This window comes from Heliangelus exortis, chromosome 14 (assembly GCF_036169615.1).
Source record: "Heliangelus exortis chromosome 14, bHelExo1.hap1, whole genome shotgun sequence".
Taxonomy (NCBI): Eukaryota; Metazoa; Chordata; class Aves; order Apodiformes; family Trochilidae; genus Heliangelus; species Heliangelus exortis.
This window is the reverse complement of record NC_092435.1, coordinates 6732131-6752103: the sequence shown is the minus strand read 5'-3', so window position 1 is coordinate 6752103 and position 19973 is coordinate 6732131. Positions and strand designations below refer to the sequence as shown.

The window sequence follows — 19973 nt, the reverse complement described above, 5'->3', positions numbered from 1 at the left end:
AATGATTGTCACATTTTTCAAACATATTTCACATCTCCATCTTCACAACTGCAAAGCTTTGGATGTAAATCCCCGTGGAGTGGAGGAGGACAGGAATAGCAAATGGATGTCTGCTTTGAAGGATAGATTTTGGACCTTTTCCTTTAGCCCTAATGAATTGACAGGGTTGTAATTAAATCGGGGAATATTGACCACTGGTGCTGTGCAGAGCTCAAATTAACTTGTAAAATATTGCTTAGAAAGCCTGAGATGAAAACACATGGTTTATAGAAATCTCTGGTAGGCAGGACAGCAGCCTGCTCTTTGTGCAGGTGCTGCCAGCTGAGTGTCAGAACAAGCCAAGAGTTGTGAGAGTCTGTTCTGTTACAGGATCCACAAATGTTGGTCCCAAAATAAAGCAGGAATAGGAAGAAGGACTCCTTCAGGGGAAACAGTTGTGACTGTAGTAGGGGAGTGTAGAGTTTTGTACTATCTAGCTAGCTTTGGTAAAAAGAAACTAGTTTTCAGCATCACCTTTCTATTCTCCTAAACCTACTGCTGCCACTTCTCTGGTGTCACCTCGGTCCTCCTGGGTTTCTGCAGACCCCCAGAGAGGGGAAAAGTCATAGCCATGTAGGGGTAGGGGGCTGTTTCTGTGGTTTCAGTCAATTCAGGTGGAATTTCATCTGCTGTGGTAGCATTTACACAATAAATATAACCTTGCAGTAGAGTAAATAGACTATAGCTGGTCAAATTATAGCTGGCTGCTGACTGCAGAACTGTTTGTCTGCCAGCTCAAGTTGCCTGGTGAAAGTGTTTTAAAAGGAGCACTTCTGACTCCCAGCTGGTTACTACATGGTCTTTGAGAAACTGTTTTGGGCCTGAGTTCAAATTACCAACATGTATGTGTGCCTCTTGCAGCATCACCTTCTGTATCTTTTATGTTGTTTCTTGCTTTCGATGCTTTTATAATGGAAGTGTTGGATTCAAATAACCTTTTAGAGTTTCAGCAGGATAATCTTCTATGACAGTTTTTCATTAGTTCTGAGTCAGCTTCTATTTCGGAGTTTCTTAGGAAATAACATTGGAAAAACAATGCAATTTTGTAGTCTCATTAGCTCCAAAATTTGTGAAGAGTACTACCTGTGCTCCTGCTAGGACACATCACTTCATATCACTTCATGATATAGTGCAAGTCATTACTAAACAGTAGCTTAAAAATCACTTCGAGGAAAATGTCCTTGATAATATAAAGTGACCTGTATATTAAGTCACTAATATATAATTAGTTAATATATTTATACTAACAGCCATCTGCGCTGAGCAATCACTTGTGGCTTAATGTTACTCTTCAATTCAAAAATCCTCCTTATTCTTGTGTATTCCACTGAAGGTAGCACATCTATCAGAGATCTGTGTTTTGTGAGCATTTACATTATCTGGCAAGAAAAAGCTGGAACAGTGAGGAAGAATCTGCTTTCAGAAGGTTTATTCTGTAGTATTTTGCAGCATCAAATGGCTGACGTGTGCCATGGAGACATTTGTTGGGATCTGAGGATTCAATCTCCAGATTCAGTCCCCTTTGCATCCTGGGCCTCTGCTGCCTTGGGCCAAGGTGGCTCCAGCCAGCTGTGACATCTTTGTGCCTGACAAAGCTGTAGAAGATGGGGCTGCTCTGTGCTTTGGTGGGGATCCAGGAGGGCAGGAGGATTGTCCAGCAAAAGTAATTTCAGAGCAATGATGGTTTCAGGGAAAATATGCTGGCAGCTTGACCACGAGTTCTTGTTGCTGCCATAATTTAATAAATAAGCAGGCAATTAAATAGAAACTGTGGCATCCTCAGAAGCAGAACGACCCCCTGCCTTCTTCCCTCTTCCCCCTCTCTCTTGCTTGCAGCAGAGCAGCACTGCAAGCTGCCTGTGTTTCACATGAGATGTGGCTAAATTTCTTAGGAAAAAAAATATCCAGAGGGACAAGATGCGATGCTCTCGGTTCTGACATCTTAAGCTTGTCACTGATGCCGAGCCCGTTTCACCCAATGTGATTATCTCTCCCTCTGTCAAGGAGGCAGATGCCTCAGCTAGGAAAATATTGTCCCCAGCCTGTCATCTGGATTCTATAAATGGAAATAGGCCTTTGCAAAGCCAAAAATTATATTTAGTTGCAACTGTGGGGGGAGGAAACAAAAGAAGAAATGAAGTCCAAACCCTTCAGAATTGCAACAGGAACAACAAAGCTCTTAGGATAGCCCTAATCATCTGCAAATGTTGATGCATTCATTACCTGGGGACTGCATAAATAAGTTATTCTTCTGTCACTCCTTTTATCTCTACCTGAGGCATTCACTTGCCCGTCAGGTTTCTATGTACAAGCTATAAATATTCAGCTTTTTCTGGACTAGTTTTTCCCAGTATTTGTTTGTTTTGCATCTACATTTTCCATCTGCCAGCAGCAGCAAAATACTGCAAGCTGGAGATGCATATTTAGGTGATTTGGCCTTGGATAGCCTGCAAAAGCCTTGTCAGACCAGGACTTATTAGCTCTGTGATAAAGAGGCAGCCAAAAATAGAATTAAAATCTTGTTGGTTTAAGTATGAAGGAAATTTAAACATTGTCCATGCTGCAGTCAGTGCTGGGAACAACTCTTCTGTCTCATCTTATTGCACTGTGGGATAGGCACAAGTGGCTGTGAGAGATTAGTTATTAAGGCTCAGGTTTTAATAGCTTTCTGTGCATAGTGCTGACTCAGCAGACTGAACTGCCAGTGTTTTACAGATCATTCAGGAAAAATCAGGGAGACATTTTACAGTGTTTCACTAGACATAAAGTTGGGTCAGCTGAAAAATGTGGACTGGTCTAATTATTTCAACTTGAGGGGAGAGTTTCCTTTTGAATTTTTACTTTTGTAGAAAGTGGCAAAATAGTTCCTGGGCAACTCCTGTGTCCTGTTTTGTTGTTGCTTCAGTTTCTTCCTGGCAAACTACTGGAAAAAAATGAAGTCTGTTCAGTGCTGTAGGAATGTTCATGGAGCAGAGTCTGCCTCCAGCAAGGCAGTTCCCATGGAGGATTACCTGAGTTGGAGAAGTATGAGAAAAGGGTGTGTGGGAAAACTGAGGGTACTCTCTAGTCCTTTTAAGTTGGAGTGAAGCAGAATGGGTGATAGAGTAATTTAAAATCTTCTCTTGACTTCTTGCTGGAGCATCCTTGTTGAATCCCTGGCAGAGGAGAGCTGTGCCTGCTCTTGGTGCCACCATAGGGCACCCAGGTCATGGCTGTTCTGCACCAGGGGTGTCAGCTCTTTTTATGGTTCTTATCAGGTTTCCTTGACTCACACATGGGCTTTGAGATCAAATTAAAGTCCTGTTGCCTCTTATTGGGCCATGAAAACCCAACTAAATCTTACAGTGAAGTAAGATCCTGTTTGTTATTGCTGCTCATTAGGGGTGTCCTGAGTAGAACAAGGTGAGCAATTGCATGTGTGCTGTCTATGGCCATGGAAACCTGGGCAAAGGCTGAGAGAAGAGCACAGCAATGGGCACTTGCTGTGGCCTTTGCAAATGTCAATCCAGCCTGTCCAAACTGTATCCAGGAGTCCTCACAGGATCTCCATTATTAGAGGGGGTTGAGAGCACAGATTTTAATTGCAAAATGATATCACATCAAAGCATAATTGTGTTTGCTGCCTCTTCCAGGAGGGAGGAATGTGGAGATGCAAGCAGTGGTGAACCACACTTGGTATTTTCCCCTCCCTGTTCTAAAGACTTGTGGAGATCATTGACAGCCAAGCCCTGGCTTTTTAGTTCTGATCCTGAAGATGTGTGGTGTTTCTGAGGCCCTTTAGGTTGCTTGGCTCCCTGTGGGTGTGTTGGTGCCAGCACTGAGGATAAATTATCTGTCATTTTATGAGCTTCTCAGCTTCTCTCCCAATTCATGAAAATATGGTCACAGATCCCTGCAGACCTTTCTGACCTTGCCCTGTGCAGAAGAAAGAGAAAACCTTTCCTATGTCCCCTTTCCTCATACTTGATCCTTTGGGAGGAGAAGATACAGTCAAGGGCTGTACTGCTTCTCCCACACTGGGTTTGCAGGGCCAGTGCAGAGGATGCTGGGGTGGACTGGAGGAGCTGCCAGGTGTACAGGTGGCTGTAGATTTCTGGATCTCCTTGGCAGGGTTCTTCTTCTTGGATCTCTGAAATGTTAACCAGGTCCCCAGGAAACAGTCTGTGAAACCCCATGAGGAAATTGATGGAGAAGTTGACTGCAGAAAGTTTTACTCAAGACTTATCTGAGAATGCTGTTATCCTGCCACAGGTTCCTTAGCAGATATTTGTGTATTTGCTTTTCTTCTCCCTCCTTCTCCTTCTTCTCTCCTTCCCACTACTGTGATTGCCTGGCCTTCAGGGGAATATGCTTGATGTTCATTACTTCTGTTCTCTACCCAGAGGCTGTCATTTTTATTTATTTTAGTATTCTAATTTCTATTTTAGGATCAAAAAGAAAATAGCATTGACTGAAAAGAATTTGAGGCAATAACTTTTTCAGAGAACTAAACCTTTGAAAATTAATTTTTTTGTTCAGTTTAATTTCATGGGTGCACAATTTCTATTACACGTAAGCCAACTGGGTTGCAACAACTGTAAAAAAATATTTATTTTAAGTCTTGTAATGTGTTATTTATGAATGCATTATAGTTATAATGATTCACTTACAGGACTATTGTGACAACAGCACCTTCTCTTAAAAATGGGAATTTGCAATATGAAATAGTTAATTAACAATAAGAAAGAGAACAAACTGAGAAGATGTGTATAAATTGACAGCACTAACAGAATAATAGCCAGGCTTTATAGGGGTTTGAATATTGTAGAAACTGAGAAATCCTAATGGAGGAAAAAAAGACAACTTCTATGGAAACTTCACAATTAGTCTGGTTTCTGCAAATCTCTCCTGTCATAACATAATGGTGAAAAACAGACATTGTAGCCCTGATTCAGAGAGAATTACTGTGGTAAAATGAATGTGATCCATCACAACTGAGCAAAGGACAGTGGATAACTTAATCCTGCATGGGACTTACTTGGGGCTATCAGAATACCTTTGCCAGAGGCAAGATAATGTCAAGTAAATACTTAAAGCTGTAATTGTGCCACAACCTGTTACATGGTAATAAAAGGTGCTGAGAGGGAGTTAAATGCGTTCAATTTAAAAAGATCATTGTGACAAAGGAAAACAGTGATGGAGTTTTATATATCTAAAAAAACGTAGTGTTCACCTAACAAGAAATGTGGAGAGGGCAGGAAAACTCCTATGGTTGTTGGGACATGGTAGAGAGCACTGGGTTAAACACCTCATTTCTGAAGGTCCTGCCTGTTTGAATTTTTTCCCTCAAAGAGCCTCTGTGGAGCTTTTAATTACTTCATTTCTTGTATTCTGGCTTGTCCTAAGTGGTTGGGTGATGGACATTACTGAAGGGAATGAATACTGGGGCTTTGGCCTCTTTCTGCCTAAAACTTCAGCCAGTTTCCCATTATTTTCACATTTCTAAGAATAAATAAATAAGATGCAGCAAATACACGATGTGGCAGCTCTCTGCACAGTTTCTGTTTTGTTCATCCACAGCTATTTCAAGTGCCCTTCCAGGCAGCTGCCCACAGCGGGACACTTTGTCTAGACAAGATGTGAAGCTAAGGCCATTAGTCAGACTCTATTAATATATGATATGCAAAGCATTCCTGGAGAGAAACTTCAGCACAGATGTGTCAGATATGGCTGAGGGAAGCTCTCTTTTTTTTGTTGGCTTACCTGGTGGGAGAGAATGACTCCTGATGGGTAAGGGCAAGGTCTGAGCCCCAGCAGCGCAAGCAGCCTGACCCAGCACAGCTGCAGGAGCTCTCCTGTGGTTGAGTCAGCCCCAGTGTCAGCTCCTCAGCTGTGAGACACAAGAATTACAGCAATATTTCAAGCCAGAAAATTGACAGTACCATTTAATGGATGTGAGAGTGACAGTGAGTCATCTCTGAATGGTTCGTGTGGAGCAGCCTGGAGATCCACAGGCACGCAGGACAGCCTCAGTTCACCATCTGCATGACAGCTCAGGACAAGGAGAAGCAGCTCAAAGTCATTCTCTTCTTCCTTCTAGAACAGGCTTCATGTGGGTTGGATCCCAAAAGACCAAGGCAGTGAGAGGCAGGGAGCCTCTCAGCTGACAGGGGCTTTGGGAGGTGAGATAGGATGTCTGTTACCTGCAGCATTTACCCCATTCCTTGGTGTAGAGGCAAGCAGGTGTATTGTGTGTCTGGTGTGAAATGTCAGGATTAAAGGCAAGCTAAAATGCTACTAAAGTTTTGGAAAAATCTCTTTAGGGTTCCAGTTTGGGAGCAGGGTGAATTGATAACAGGGAGCTACAGATCAGGAGATTAAAAAGTAAAAGGGACGGTGGATTTGTTTTCGACCTGCAAAGACCTGATTCCTTAAAGGAATTCTGTGAGAACCCTTTAAAAATTTATTTTGTGTTCTGCAGCAGTCACTTGAGATGCAAGTGGAGTTGTGTATTAAAAATACTCCAAGTGCTTATGTGGCACACAGGGCAAGGAGCAGCAGAAAGGCTCCTACCACTGGTGATTAGGAGCTCAAAAATACTGCTGAGCCCACGGTTTGCAAAATTGAACTGTCCAAAGCAGCACAATGCTCAATAATGAGTGTTTGCAGGACCTACACACTTGAGCAGTTGTTTTGACAGTTGTACAGGCCAAATACTCAGCTTCTGCAAATTGCTCTGAAGCTTGTCTTGTTTTGTTTTTTCTTTCTATTTAACTGGAGCTGCTATTCATAGCTGGTATGAATCCACAAGATCCAGACATTTACAGCAACAAAAGTCCTCTCCACATTTAAAGTTTTCGAACCAACTTCCAGAATTAATGTTTTAATTTATTTTGAGCTATGTAAAGGCCCGGTAGGTATGAAAAGAATAATGCCACAAAATAGTGACTTGTCTCTAATATAGATGGTTTCAAAGCAGCACAGAAAGTGATTGTGATATCCCCAGAGGCAGATCCCCAACTTCAGTCTGCAGTACACAGTGTCCTTATTTACTTTGAAAATGTGGCTTATTCTTCTACTAAAATAAAGACCATTTTCTACATTCTAAACACTAGAAGCTAATGTATAGCTCAGTATGGAAACAATATATTTTTTCTAAAAATACCCCCACATTTTTCTTTGCTAACTTTGATATACTGTTATAAGCTAGAGGACTACAGTATTCACTTCATGCACTGAAACGTGAAATATGATGATTTTTTTTTCTGCCTTGGGTTATTTTTTTATGTCATTTACAGTGCTGAACACCAATGTGAGCACATTACACATTGTAGTGTAAACAGATGTATAAACAGAACAGCTTTATTTGATCATTTTGCCTTTTGATATCACAAAAAATTAATTCCAAATAGTGTGGTTTGAGTGTTTATGAGTGCACATTTGTGTGTGTTGTTTCAGTTGCTGCTGCAGAGCTGTCGCCCATGGCTGGCAGTGGCTGGTAGCTGGGCAAGCTCGAGGAGAGACAGCTGGGCATGGACATCACCTGTAGCAACATTTACATCTCATGCTAACTTCTATGGAAATGTGTGCTGGTTTGTAAAAGATTTTAAGCTTTTTTTTTTTTTTTTCTCTGTGACCTTTTCACTATGCCCTTCCCATTGGTGACAAGTTACTCAGTCATGAACAAATGCAAGATATGTTGGCCTTGGCTGGTCTGTTTTGAGCTAACAGACAATCTGCTAGGCCAGAGCTGTTCATCTGAGTTATTCAGTTTGGTTTAAGCTCAATGCCTCTTGGGTTTTTTTTAACTCTTTCTTTACTAGCATGCAAACACACAGCATTGAAGTTCCTTTCAGATCAGGCTTTCCACTGGAGTGCCAGGGCTTTTGTGTTGCAGGTTGTGTGCCCAGCCACCTCACTGCACCAGGGGGCACACAGATGGCACTGGAAATGTGTCCTAGAGCTACACCACTGGCAGCTTTCTCGGTTCATCTTCCCTCACTGCTTACAGACCTGGAGTGGCTGTAGCATTGGTGCTCCTAGCTGAGTGGAGGTGTCTTAAAACAGTGGGAGGAACAAGACAATCTTGTCGGGTCAGGCTTATGCCTGCTGTCTCCAGGCTGTGCATCCATAGGGAAGGTTGGCTTCTCCATTTTGAGGAGCCAGGATGGTTCTGCTCAACCATCACCTGACAAGAGCAGGGAAAGGAAGAGAACTGCCAAGACATCTCCCTGCAGAGTCCACTTGGAGAGAGAGGAGCTGGGAGCATCTTGCTTGCTTAGGTGTTGCTGGCTCATTTCTGCTGTGAGCTTCTGTCTGTCCAAGCTGCAATAAATGGACAGTGCAAGTCCTCTTCATGTGCTCCCTGATCTGTGGGGTCGGGAATCATGCACTTCAAATAGTTCATTAGCCGCATCACTGCACGCTCACTGTTCACAGCAAAGGAGCAAAATCCTCCCTGCTGTCTGTGGCTCAGCACTGATTACCCCTCTTGCCTTGTCGTTCACATTGTCTACCAGCTGTCTGAGGGGATTGAAAGGATACCACTTGAAACATAAATTGATAATACAACATCTCAAGTTGTGCTTTGTGCAGATGGCTGTAATTCTGGAGCAGTTAGGCTGCTTGTACATAGTGGATGTGCTGCTCACTGTGTGGAAGTACCACAATACTGTACAAAATGAAGTTGGGTAGTTGGTAATTATTGCAACATGCAGGACATGTACCTGGACTCTACAAGCAAGATCATTAAGGTGGACAGTAACAGGAGAACTGGCAGTTTAATTGTCTGCTAATTTGGTTTGGTGCTGATTAAATTGGTGAACAGTGAAAACCAAAAAACCCTCTGTGTACATTCATCAGGTGCACTGTAGCTACACTGTGTATCCATAACACTGATAGCCTACTTTCCTATGGATTTATGTAAGGTCTGAAGGGGTTTAGATAACCCTAGAGAGGAATAAAAGTATTTTCAAGTACAATTGCTAAACCTATGTCAAGTGAAGGCTTCTGCAATGTGGCCCGTTTATTTCAGGAAGAGCAGGGGCAGAGGGGAGGCTGTGCAGTACTGGGTGTTGTTGCACATCATGCTCAATCGATGAGCTGTTCAAGTGGATGTAGTGACTTAACACTTCACAGGCCAGACCTGGGGGGAGAGGCAGGGAAAGCTGCCTGGCTGTCAAAGTATTTGAAGTGCATCATTCAGTCACAGTGTTGGCAACCTGGGTGGGAAATATGTTCCAGATGTGGCTTCTTCAGTGGGTAACACACTGGTAAATAGAAGTTGCAGTGCAGACAGAGGTTTCTTTTGGTAGTGTGAATGAGTTTTTTGAGAGTACAGTTGAATGTGTACTTTTTAAAATGTCTTTTAGGGTGCTGGAAAAAGTTGCTGGAAAAACTTCTGGCCTTGCAGAAATCATTTGTGGATGAAGGTGAATTAACTTAAAGCTTTAGTACAACAAAGGAAAATAAGAAAATGTTGAGGCCTCTCGTTTGAGTGTTTTAAAAATTAAATGCTTTGTGTGCATGTGTTTGTTTATACAGAGACTGAATTTGTATAACCATAATCTTTAACCTGTTGAAAGTAACTCCCACCCTTAAAACGAAGAGGAATCTTAATTTCAGATTAAATTAGATTTTTGTTTTGTTTTCTTTTCTTCTCAGAAATGATTAAGTGCATAGCGCTGGTCAGAGCCACTCAGCCCTTCGATCAGCACTGCCAAAGCAGAGCAGCATTCAGGGCTCTGCCACTTCCCAGGGCTGTGGAACATGCTGCTCATGTTCTCTCTGTGGCACACTGAAGTTTCTTGCTCCTGTTGATTAGTTTTCTGTGCTTTGCTTTGAAAGATTTCCTCCGAGGCCATTTCTCAGAACAGCTTCTTCTGTTACAAGTCTGAATTTTAAAGCACTCAATTTCTTGCCTCCCTCGTTTTGTTAATCCACAGTAAATGAGGCAAATAATTGGGAGGTGTCACCTGTCCTTTCAGGGATGGTGCTTCTGTTCCTGTCTCTGTCTTCCAAGTGAAATGCCTCAGAGCTGCAGGAGTGGGGAGGCTCTGAAACAGAATCTGAGACTTGTTGTACTGCTGCTCATGTCCTGTTCCCAAGAGGTAACAGCCGAGGCTTCTTTCAGATTTCCAGGGAGGATGCAGTCTTTTATTTGAGGATTTTGTTGCCTTCTGCAGGCTTCTATTCCTTGCTCTGCTCTTCTCGGATGACTCCTATTTCTAATAGTCCTTTCTTTGTGCTTTTGTTTTTCTTTTCTCCTCATTGCTAGGGCCGTTGACATCTCCTTTTGTAGCCCTGCTGATGCTCTATAAATAGGAAGAAAAAATCTACAGGCATTCCCACTTCTCCTGACTTCCTGTGTAATTTGAAACTACTCTCCTAGCTCCAAATAGGGCTATATTAATAATTAAATTCTCATTAAAGTTATGTTGCACAAGAGCATTATAGCATTTTGTAAACTGTGGACTATAACTCTCTGAAGCCCTCTCAAAACCTGTTAGCTTCCTATTCATCCCTAGACCTTTTTAGCAGTTCTCCTGTCACCTCCTATTCTTCTTGCCTGATTTTCACCACACTGCAAGGATATTCTGTTAGAGTGACATTCCTTGCTTTTTCTCCCAAACTTTCTCACTGTAGGGAAACCTAAGTTCCCTGCTGTGAATTGCGTGACTGACATTCTTTGCAGTGAGCTGGTTAGGGTGTGGTTTGGGTGGGTAAGGATGAGTGAAACTGCATCCCATCTCCTCCTGTTGGTCACAGAACCATCCAGAAAGAGGGATGGTTGGTCCACAACCAACGTTAGGTGACAGCCAGGACTTGATGCAACATCTTTTGGTGCCTGTGCAATTTGAAGCAGTTATCTTCTGAAGCTGACCAGGCAGGTCCTGCCATTTCTGTATCCTCCCTTAAGCCAACCCTTACTTCTCAATGGTGTATCCCTGGTGATACCCTGGTGTGCTTACAACTCTGCTGCAGCATGTGCCTGTTGCTCTTGGTGTGCAGACTCCCAAAAAAATCAATTCCACACTGTACATTACTATCTGCTGTGGTGCATGGAGCATCCCACCTGTTTAGAAAGGAGCCAGCTTGCGTTTATTTTAGCAGATGGGAAAAGCAGCAAGGGCTCAGAGGAGGCAGGGAAGTGGTGTTTGTTTATTCCGTGGCAAGCACGGCGAAGCGGTGAACGGAGCTGCTGAGTTAAGAGTGGGCACACACTTTGCTTAGAAAAACCACAGATCCTGGTGGCTGGGGAGGGAAAGGCAGTGGGGCTGCAGGATGCAGAGTTGATTGGGGATGTTACTTAGCCCTTGGTGAGCCAGAGTGTGGAACTTCTCTTTCTCCCAGCCCACAGATGGGAGGCTGACAGCAGTGCCCAGCAGCAGCTGGAGAGGAAGCTGCAGCTCTCCCAGCCCCACTCGTGCATGTGGGCACAGCCAGATCGTGGTTACAGGCAGCTGCAGCACAGAATAGTGGCCAGATGAGAGTTAATCCAAGGCTTTTTGCTATTAGATGGGTGCCTGGAATAGTTCAGAAGTAATAAGGCTCTGTGCAGAAATGATAGTGTCCTTTCCGCAGGGAAAAGGCGATGCATTCTTAGCAGAACTTATCAACAAATTTTTTGATGTTGGATGTCGTTGTCTTTATTATGCACAAGGATCTAAATGCAGCTTTATCTTGGCCAGTCTTTTTAGAGGATAACAGCCTATTATTGCTAGCAGTTAATCCAATTACTCTTTTAGGTCAAGGGGGAGTGTTCTGTGCAAGTATTTTTGGAAGATCTGAAAAAATTCTTCTGTCATTGACCTCAAGACTGATTTTTTTTCAGCAATCAGAAAGTTTATAAATTCCTACACATATTGAAAGAAACATGTTCAAAAAGGCTGTAGGCTTTCAATTTTGGTTGCAAGACAATAATTGCTTATTTTTCAAATATATTTCTCAATGGAAAGCAGTTTCAAATCGGAAAATAAAAACACTATCTAAAACCATCACTGAAATCCTTTGATATGGGGATGAAGGCAGAGTTGTGCAGACCTGAAGAATTAATTCAGAATGAAATGGTTTGCCTGAAGCAGATTTTAACTGCATCATTTTTGCTCACTTTGTTCCTGGTTCCCTAATAAGGATTTTATTGAGTGTATAGGAAGGGACTGTGCAATAACTACAGATGATTCATCTAAAGCAGGGAGGAAAGCTGTCTTGGAGAGGAGAAATCCACCTGTGGATGACTGGAACAGTTTAAATGGAACTTGTTCTTGCTTTCTTGGGGGGCAAAGGTGTCACATTTGATGGGACAGGTTGGATGTTCTGCTCTGCATGTGCTTGACCAGGCTCTGAGGGCAGGGAGAACTCCCAGCTCCTCCAACAGCCTTTGGCTGAGAGGGTTTCTGTTCAATGCTTCATTTCCATCTAGGAATGAGACCCCCCAGGCAGAATTAGGATTTGGCAGAAATCTTGTGAGCTGCCTGTGCTGCAGCCTCTGCTGTGACTGCAGTAGTCTGGAGCAGTTTGGATGAGATTCAAGGTGGTGTGGTTGGATGCAGTTGCTCCTGGGGTAACAAAAATACAATGAAGAAAACTGATATTTGTTGTGGGATGGGGATCCTTCCTCAGGGGATGGGGAAATGCTGATGTCCAGGCTGCTCCTGCCTATGCAGGTGTTTTGAAATCCCTGCCTTAGATGGCAATCACTGCAGGAGCTGGGTTGTTGGCTTTATCCTACAAATTGTTACTTGGACTTCAGTGTCAATTTGAAATATCCCTGAGACATTTGTGCCGTAAATAGGAGTTTATCCTCCCTCTCCCGCCAGGCACAGAAAAGAGCTCTTAGAACATGTATTCCAAGGGTCTGAACTCATAATAACCAGCATAAATTAGCTGCTGATCTGACTTAGATCATCAGTTTGAAAAATCATTAGTTGACGTAGTAAAAGCCCTCTGTTAAACAAGGAATTTGCTTTCAGAAGACTGTCAGTATCTGAGCTCGTAGCGAAGGCTATTGCCAATCTCAGAATTTATGCTCTATTCATGCATGTCATAAATTTGTCCTTTTAATATCAGTTCCAAAATAAGCACGGATAAATAGTTGCTATAGAGGAAATTTATAGTATTGGTTGGAGAACAAAAGACCAGGCACTGCTCCCAGTAAGAGGAGTGAGTGAGTCGTGCTGCCGTGTTGCTGGCAGGCTGGCATCCATCACAGACCCCATCCAGCAGCAGCCTCCAGATGTAACAAGAGTTTTCCTTTTGAGCAGAGCTGGAAGTTTCAAATATCATCGAAATAAACTCAAGGTAAAGGTTGCATCTTCCACAAGGTATTTTTGTTGGTTTTGTTTTCTAACTTTGAATGAGTTTGTGCGTTTTTAGCTTGGTGGCTGGTTTGGATGATGTACTGGGGAGGAAGGAATGGGGGGCAAAGGGAAGGACTCCACAAATGGGTTGTTGTGAATTTGACTGCTTGTGTGTCCTGCAATATCCATGTTCACTGTGCAAACAAGTCAGAGTCAACCAGCCTTCAAAGTTGTGAGCAAACAGATGCAAACTGAAAGTGAGGTTTCTGGGTGACACAGACAGGCTGGGGCTGTTTGGCAAGAATACGTTACTGGGATTTTGGCAGACCTAGATAGGGTAATAGTATGGATAGACTATGTTGCCATTGGGAGGATCTGAGTATATCACAACTCTAGAATAGAATTTTATTTTATTTTTTAATTAGCTTGTAAGTTTTTTTGTGCCCTTAATTCATTATGTTGTTCAGGTGGCTAACAAAAATCATGCCTTCAGCTGGAATAAATTAGGAAGAAAACAAAGCAGTAATGAAAGGAAGCAAAGGGAATAATTTTTTATTGCATGTATACCTGAGAGCTTTTCATCAGCTGTTTCAACTGGGAAAATGTTATTACAGGAAAATGCCTCACTTTGATACCCCTTTGTTGTCCTGCAGGCATCAGTTGAACCAAGTTACTTTGGAGAGATTTTTAAAAATTTGTTTCTGTAAGGAGGTGAAAGCAACTCTTCAACCTAATGCTTTATCTAAAAGGAAAAAAAAATTCTCCTAGGTAATACTAAACAGCCTCAGGGGCATGAGTAACTTCACTTGTGACCTTTTCTTTTTGTGGATGGAGGAGGCAGAAGATGAAGGAGGTGCTCAGGGAGCATCGCTGCTCTGTTTCACAGCTCAGCCTAGCAGGCAGCAGCAGTGAGCCATGTCCTGCTGCTCTTATTTTGCTCTTATTTTTCAAAGAAGAGTCATATTAGGAGAATGCTGGGTGGTTTGTTTTGGTTTTTTGTGGTTTTTTTCTTTTTTTATAACTTGCTCCCTCATGCCACAGAAGGGGAATTTTCTTCACTTTGTGGATGCCTGATATAAGAGGCACTCTGATGCTCTTCTGGTGTAGAGCTATGACTTTAGTTCTTCCAAAATGCCAGAAAATCTAATTTATTGCAGGTATGAGTATCCTGGGGCTCACAGCATGCAAAACTAACCAGACTAAGAAAAGTAAGGGAACTGAAGGAGGAGGAAGGAAATGCATGTGTCAGGTAATGATCTAAAAGGTCATTCAAGAAGGGAATGGATCCATGGAAGTATAAAAAATTTGTGTTCAATTGAGTCATACATACAAGAGCAGCAGTCTAAGAGGAACATAGTGATTTCTTTTGCCTGGACATTAAAACATATTTACCCTGTGGTTGCTACAGCCTTTTAGCTAGCAGACCTGAAGCCTTTCCTTTTAAAACCAAGGGGGCAAAAGATGCTTCCTTACAGCTTTATTAAACTCTGCATTGTATCAAAGATCAGTCAGTTGGAACTCAAACCAAGGCCTATGGACAGGGTTGATGTTATGCTTTCTGGCAGTTTTAGATGGGACTGAAATGCAGTTGGACATAAAAGATAGGCACAAACCAGCAGAGTGTTTAGCTGGTGAGTCTATATAAAGTAAACATGTTTGCATTTATCTTGAAAAGCATCCTGGTGCCGACAGTCATCCTAAAGATCACTTTCCTCTCTCAGAAAGGCTTATAGGAAGAAGGAATTTTTTTTCCTACTGGCTTGTTGACAGTAAGTTTTTATTATTGTAATTATTATGTTTTTTTTAAACTAAGGAATATGCTGCAGGGTGATACTTAGCAAAGTGAATGTTTTGATGTTAGAAACATAATAGTTACTGCATCTAAGCAAATTCCCTCTCTGTACTCAATGCATTTTCATTCTACATCAGCTTATGAGAGGAAGGTGGGGGGAAGAAAAAAAGATATTTTATTTTTTTTTTAAGCAGCTAAGTATTTATTTGCCATCTTTCAAATTCTTTACTGGTATATTAATGACCTGTGTACATGATGTATGAAGTCTTGTCCCTGTCTCACTCAAGGGAAGATGAAAATGTAGACCACTGAGGTGTTTAATCCACGAGGATGGGGAGCACATTGGTGACTGGCAGGATGACTGCACATCTGCCTTCAGGAAGCTGGCCAAGGAAATGTAGATGTGCTTCAATGAAGGTTTCTTCTAACCCATCTTGAAAAATAGCATATTTACTACACAGTAAAGGTATTCCATGTATCTGTGCATTTCCCAGAGGAGTGTGAGCATAGCCTGGGTTCTGCAGCTATCAGAGTCTGTGATGGAGGGAAGAGCTGAGTGAAAAAAAATGTCCTCTGCACGATATAGCACAGTACAAAAATACTGCTTTGGATTTTTGTTAATTCTTTGAAATGTACTCTTTGTCTGCTACTCTGGTGTGTGTGTGCTTCTTTCATAAAAGTGGGGCTTATTCAGTTAGCAAAATCACAGCTAATTAAAGGTGGTATTTCTCCCTTTTCCAAAGTGGTGTTTAATACAGTCCTTTCATAGTTGTGCACTAATTAAATTTTAGTCATCAGAAACGAACATCATCAGGTTTTTTAAGCTTTTTATGCTATATTGGAACTTCCCTGTGAATTGGTTCTTGGGACCCATAATTGAGGTCCTGTAGCTGTGATTTCAGTGGCTCCATGAGGGTGTCTGGCTGTCACCATAGTAGGGAAAATGAGGCATGGGGGTCAGGGAGTGTTCCTAGATTAGTAATAAATTCTCAGCCTGACTTGCGGCCATTTATCAAGTTAAGAAAAGGTTTTAGCTGTTCCCTTCAAAACACTGACATCAATTAAGTTACCCATACATCATCCCAGCATCAAGGTTTTATTAGAGCTGTGGTTCCAAGAGTTTGCTCCAGGCATACAGTGGTCCTCAAAACCAAGGCTCATTTACATCTGCTGGCCTAGATTTTAGTAACCTGATGTTCTTTTGTTGATTTCAGCATGTCCTTCACTTGTTGAAGGTGTGGACCTCTTTGTGGATTATTAACATTTAAGTCGATTTGTGTGTGAAGGATGATAGGAATGTGTAGGTGGCTTGTAAAGTCACCACCCCTGGGAATGTCAGAGGGATGTGCCACAGGGCTCCCACACCACGGGTGTCAGTGGCCCTGCACACACATCACTGGTGGCTTTACACAGATGCCTGCAACAGCAGCTTTGGTCTGGTGGCTTTTGGGAGGAGTGACCCATCAGGGCTTGTTGGTCTTTGGCTCTTAGTAATTATTCCCAGCAGTTGCCCCTCAGTCTCAGGGCTGTCAGAACATTTCCTGAACACTTATGTATCCTCCAAACAAGCCAAAGCAAAACCAGTTTTGTTAAGGGACCAATTCTATGGCAAACCAGACCTTGTGCTGCTCTTTTCTGAACCACTTGTGCTTTCCTGTTAACTCATACATCCCTTTTAATGACACTTTGTGGTTTACTACTGTATGATAGTGGCACTCTGTAGTCTAATGAAGCAGCAACAACAGCCAAGATGCATATTCTCTCCTATGGATTAATGAGGTCTTGAAAGAAGGTGACTGCCCACTGTGAAAAGAAAGACTATCAAGTTAAATCACTTATTTATCACCCAGCTGTGGCTCTTGCTAGTGCCATTCTCAATAGAAAAGAAAAAATCAAGAGGATCATATTTGCTTGAAGGGTTCTGTGTTTAAATCTAACAGGTTTTAAAAATTATTCTACATTGCCAAATATTTAGAAAAACAATAAAATTAAATTAATAGCAAAGACTTCTAGACACGTGTAAATTCACATAGTACTAATGCATCTGCAGTTTTAGACTAGACTATCAATGGTTGCTTTTCTGATTGTTGGAATTTAATTTTTCTAACCTTTACTTATTTTTTTTCATAATTTTTTTTTTTTTTTTTTGGTTTAAAGTTAGAGAATCTTAACTTGATTTTGACTGTGGTTTTATATCTCTGCATCACATGATAAGAACCTAGCAGTACTTAGAGACTGTCTTTTGAAAAAGCTTTTTATTTTTGTTCTTGAGAGATGATCTGTGCCTTAAGGCTGTAAGCAGAACAATCTCACTATATCTGTTGTTAAGGCTTTGTTTTTTAGGTAGTGAAAAAGTGTTTCAATTCTTTCTGGTAATGTAATAGTTGGAGGTAGTTGGAGCTTTCTGAGCCATATATTTTATCTTTTTACCGTTAATAGTCTGACCCCATTCAGAAAACAGTTCAGACTGCATATCATTTATATAATTAATGACAGTATTGATTTATAAGATCAACTTTAAAAAATTACTTTCTGTTTTACAAGAAAACCATCTCAAGGATTAATGTGCTTTCTCTTTGTACATCTACTCTTCTATCCATTCAAAATGATGATCGAGTCAAAAGTCATTCGATTATCATGCTTGCTCTAAGGAACTGTGTGTAATTACATTTCCTGATAAAGGCATGTTCTTCTTTGGGGAATAGATATACTGATGTTGCATTACCTGCAGATGTGGAATGATTACTCCCTGATGTTAACGTAGAGATTGCCTATGGCTAGGCAATAAAAGCATGCTTCGATTGCTTTTTTTCCTCCTTAATCTGCATGCAGAATAGATACAGGTGCTAGAGGAGAATTAAGCAACAGACACAGGAGTGAACTTTGCTGTTTGGAGCAGGGTGTTATTCTACTATTTATTAAAGCTGCATGAAACACTGTAGTGCTGATGTGTATGAGAAGTGTTGTTTATAAAAGTAACTATTTCCCCCCCACCCTTCTACCACCCATGACAAAGATACTTTACGCTTAACATTTTATTTTCCTTCCTGTAAGCATTTCTTCCCTTCCTTTCTTTCCCCAACCCTTGACATTATGTAGTTGATTTAATTCTCTGGATTGCTTTCCTCAAGCTCTAACTTGAGTTCATTTTGTTATGTGGTGACCACAGTTATGGATGACGCTCCCCCTGGCACACAGGAGTACATTATGTTACGGCAAGATTCGATCCAATCTGCGGAATTAAAGAAAAAAGAGTCCCCTTTTCGTGCTAAGTGTCACGAAATCTTCTGCTGCCCACTGAAGCAAGTGCACCTCAAAGAGAACACAGAGCCGGAAGGTTTGTGGCACTATGGATCCATGTTCTGTTTGTTTCTATTTTTTTTTTTTTTTGAGTTTTCCATGTACGTCCCTAGAGTGTGCTGTGTGTTTTCCAGGCTGTGTCAGTGTAGTGCAACTGATGCAGGAAGCGTGATGCACTCCATGTCCCCCTTTGCTTGCCTGTTAGTGTCTGATTCAGCTCTCACAGGACACTATGATGTATAAGCCATGTACAGTATCCTTCTAGACAAGAAGTAAAATGATGCTGCTTTTTCCTTAAATAAAGTTCGTTTCGGCTCTCATCATTACACACTGCCCTTTTTTTGGCTGCCAAAAGTTGCTTGCTATTTAAACGGCATCGACTCCTAGCTGGTTCCTTCCAGTAACATTTTTGAAGCTGCACTCTGCTGAGAATATGGCACTTAGGCTCAGACTCGGCTTGTCCCCAACACCTTTCACTCCATAAGGCTTCTGCATAGCGCTGGAGAATGCTCGTGGCAGCTGTACTTGGGGGAAGCAGGATGAAGTCTGTATGTAATGCACGCCTGGTTGCATTTTGGAAAATGAAATGCATGCAGAACAGAAAAAAAAAAATGAGTAGAATGTTTTCCTTTTCAGATAAAACAAAGGTATGGTCTTGTCTAATGCTGTGTGTACAAATAAGAAATCACTAATGAGGTATCTGTATCTTTAACTTGCTCGTCTAGTGTGCAGAAGATTAAACTATTTGAATTATATTTTTTAATATTTTCTTTTATTGTTCAATATGTGTTTTGCATTACTGCCTCATATTCTACGTGGTAAGCCTTCTACTTTCTGCATAAGCTCCCGTATCTGCCAAGACAAATAATGCTACTGCTGGTAGATGTATTTTAAGATGAAATATTCAGGGCTGGATTCTGCCACAATTGAGTCTGCAGGGGCACCGAAGTGAGCAGGTTGGAGCCCTTTCTCACAAATCATTTGTATTATTCTCTGTGTAATGCTGGTTATCTCTTGGTAAACTGTCACTATTAGCCAAAAATATTTCAGTCAATTGCTTTCTTCTGGTACATACCCTAAATTTTGCATGAATGTTCTTTGCACCACTTCTGGGAGATCTGTGTCTTTAATATAAAAAACATTTTAGTAAAATAGCCTTTCTTTCTCATCCCACTAGAAATATTAAGTCTGACACAAGTACTGTGTGAAGTGTGGAGAGAGGTTGTTTCAGTGATGATATAACTTTAATATTAAAATTGGGTTTTGAAAACACAGCTTAATTCTCCTCTCAGTTCTGGGGCACTCTTGTTAAAAGATGTTTGTTTGGTTTTTTTTTAATTGTGAACTCAACATCATGGAAAAGGTGAATCTCATAGCACTCTTCTGGATCAGTGAGTTTCCTATAATCTTTCACGTTTTTTATTGTTCATGAGTAAATTATGAGCCTGGAACTGTTCATGTCAGGCTCCTCTAGTTAGAGGTGCTCAGGATCCTTGGTAAAAGATACGTGGTGAAATGAAGGGTTCTATGTGAGCCTTAAAGAGGGGAGCCCTGGACTTGGCATC

General features: G+C 41.6%; 1 protein-coding gene across 4 annotated transcripts in view; it reads left to right on the top strand.

Annotated features, from left to right (window-relative positions):
* FGF13 (fibroblast growth factor 13) overlaps positions 1-19973 on the top strand; it is a 244399-nt gene that overhangs the window by 113492 nt on the left and 110934 nt on the right. For 3 of the 4 annotated variants that reach the window (XM_071757989.1, XM_071757994.1, XM_071757991.1), the window contains one exon: positions 18278-18445. The exons of the other annotated variant lie outside the window; for it this stretch is intronic. In XM_071757989.1, the coding sequence (XP_071614090.1) occupies positions 18278-18445 (168 nt within the window). The remainder of the gene's footprint in view (positions 1-18277; positions 18446-19973) is intronic. 4 annotated transcript variants of the gene reach the window in all.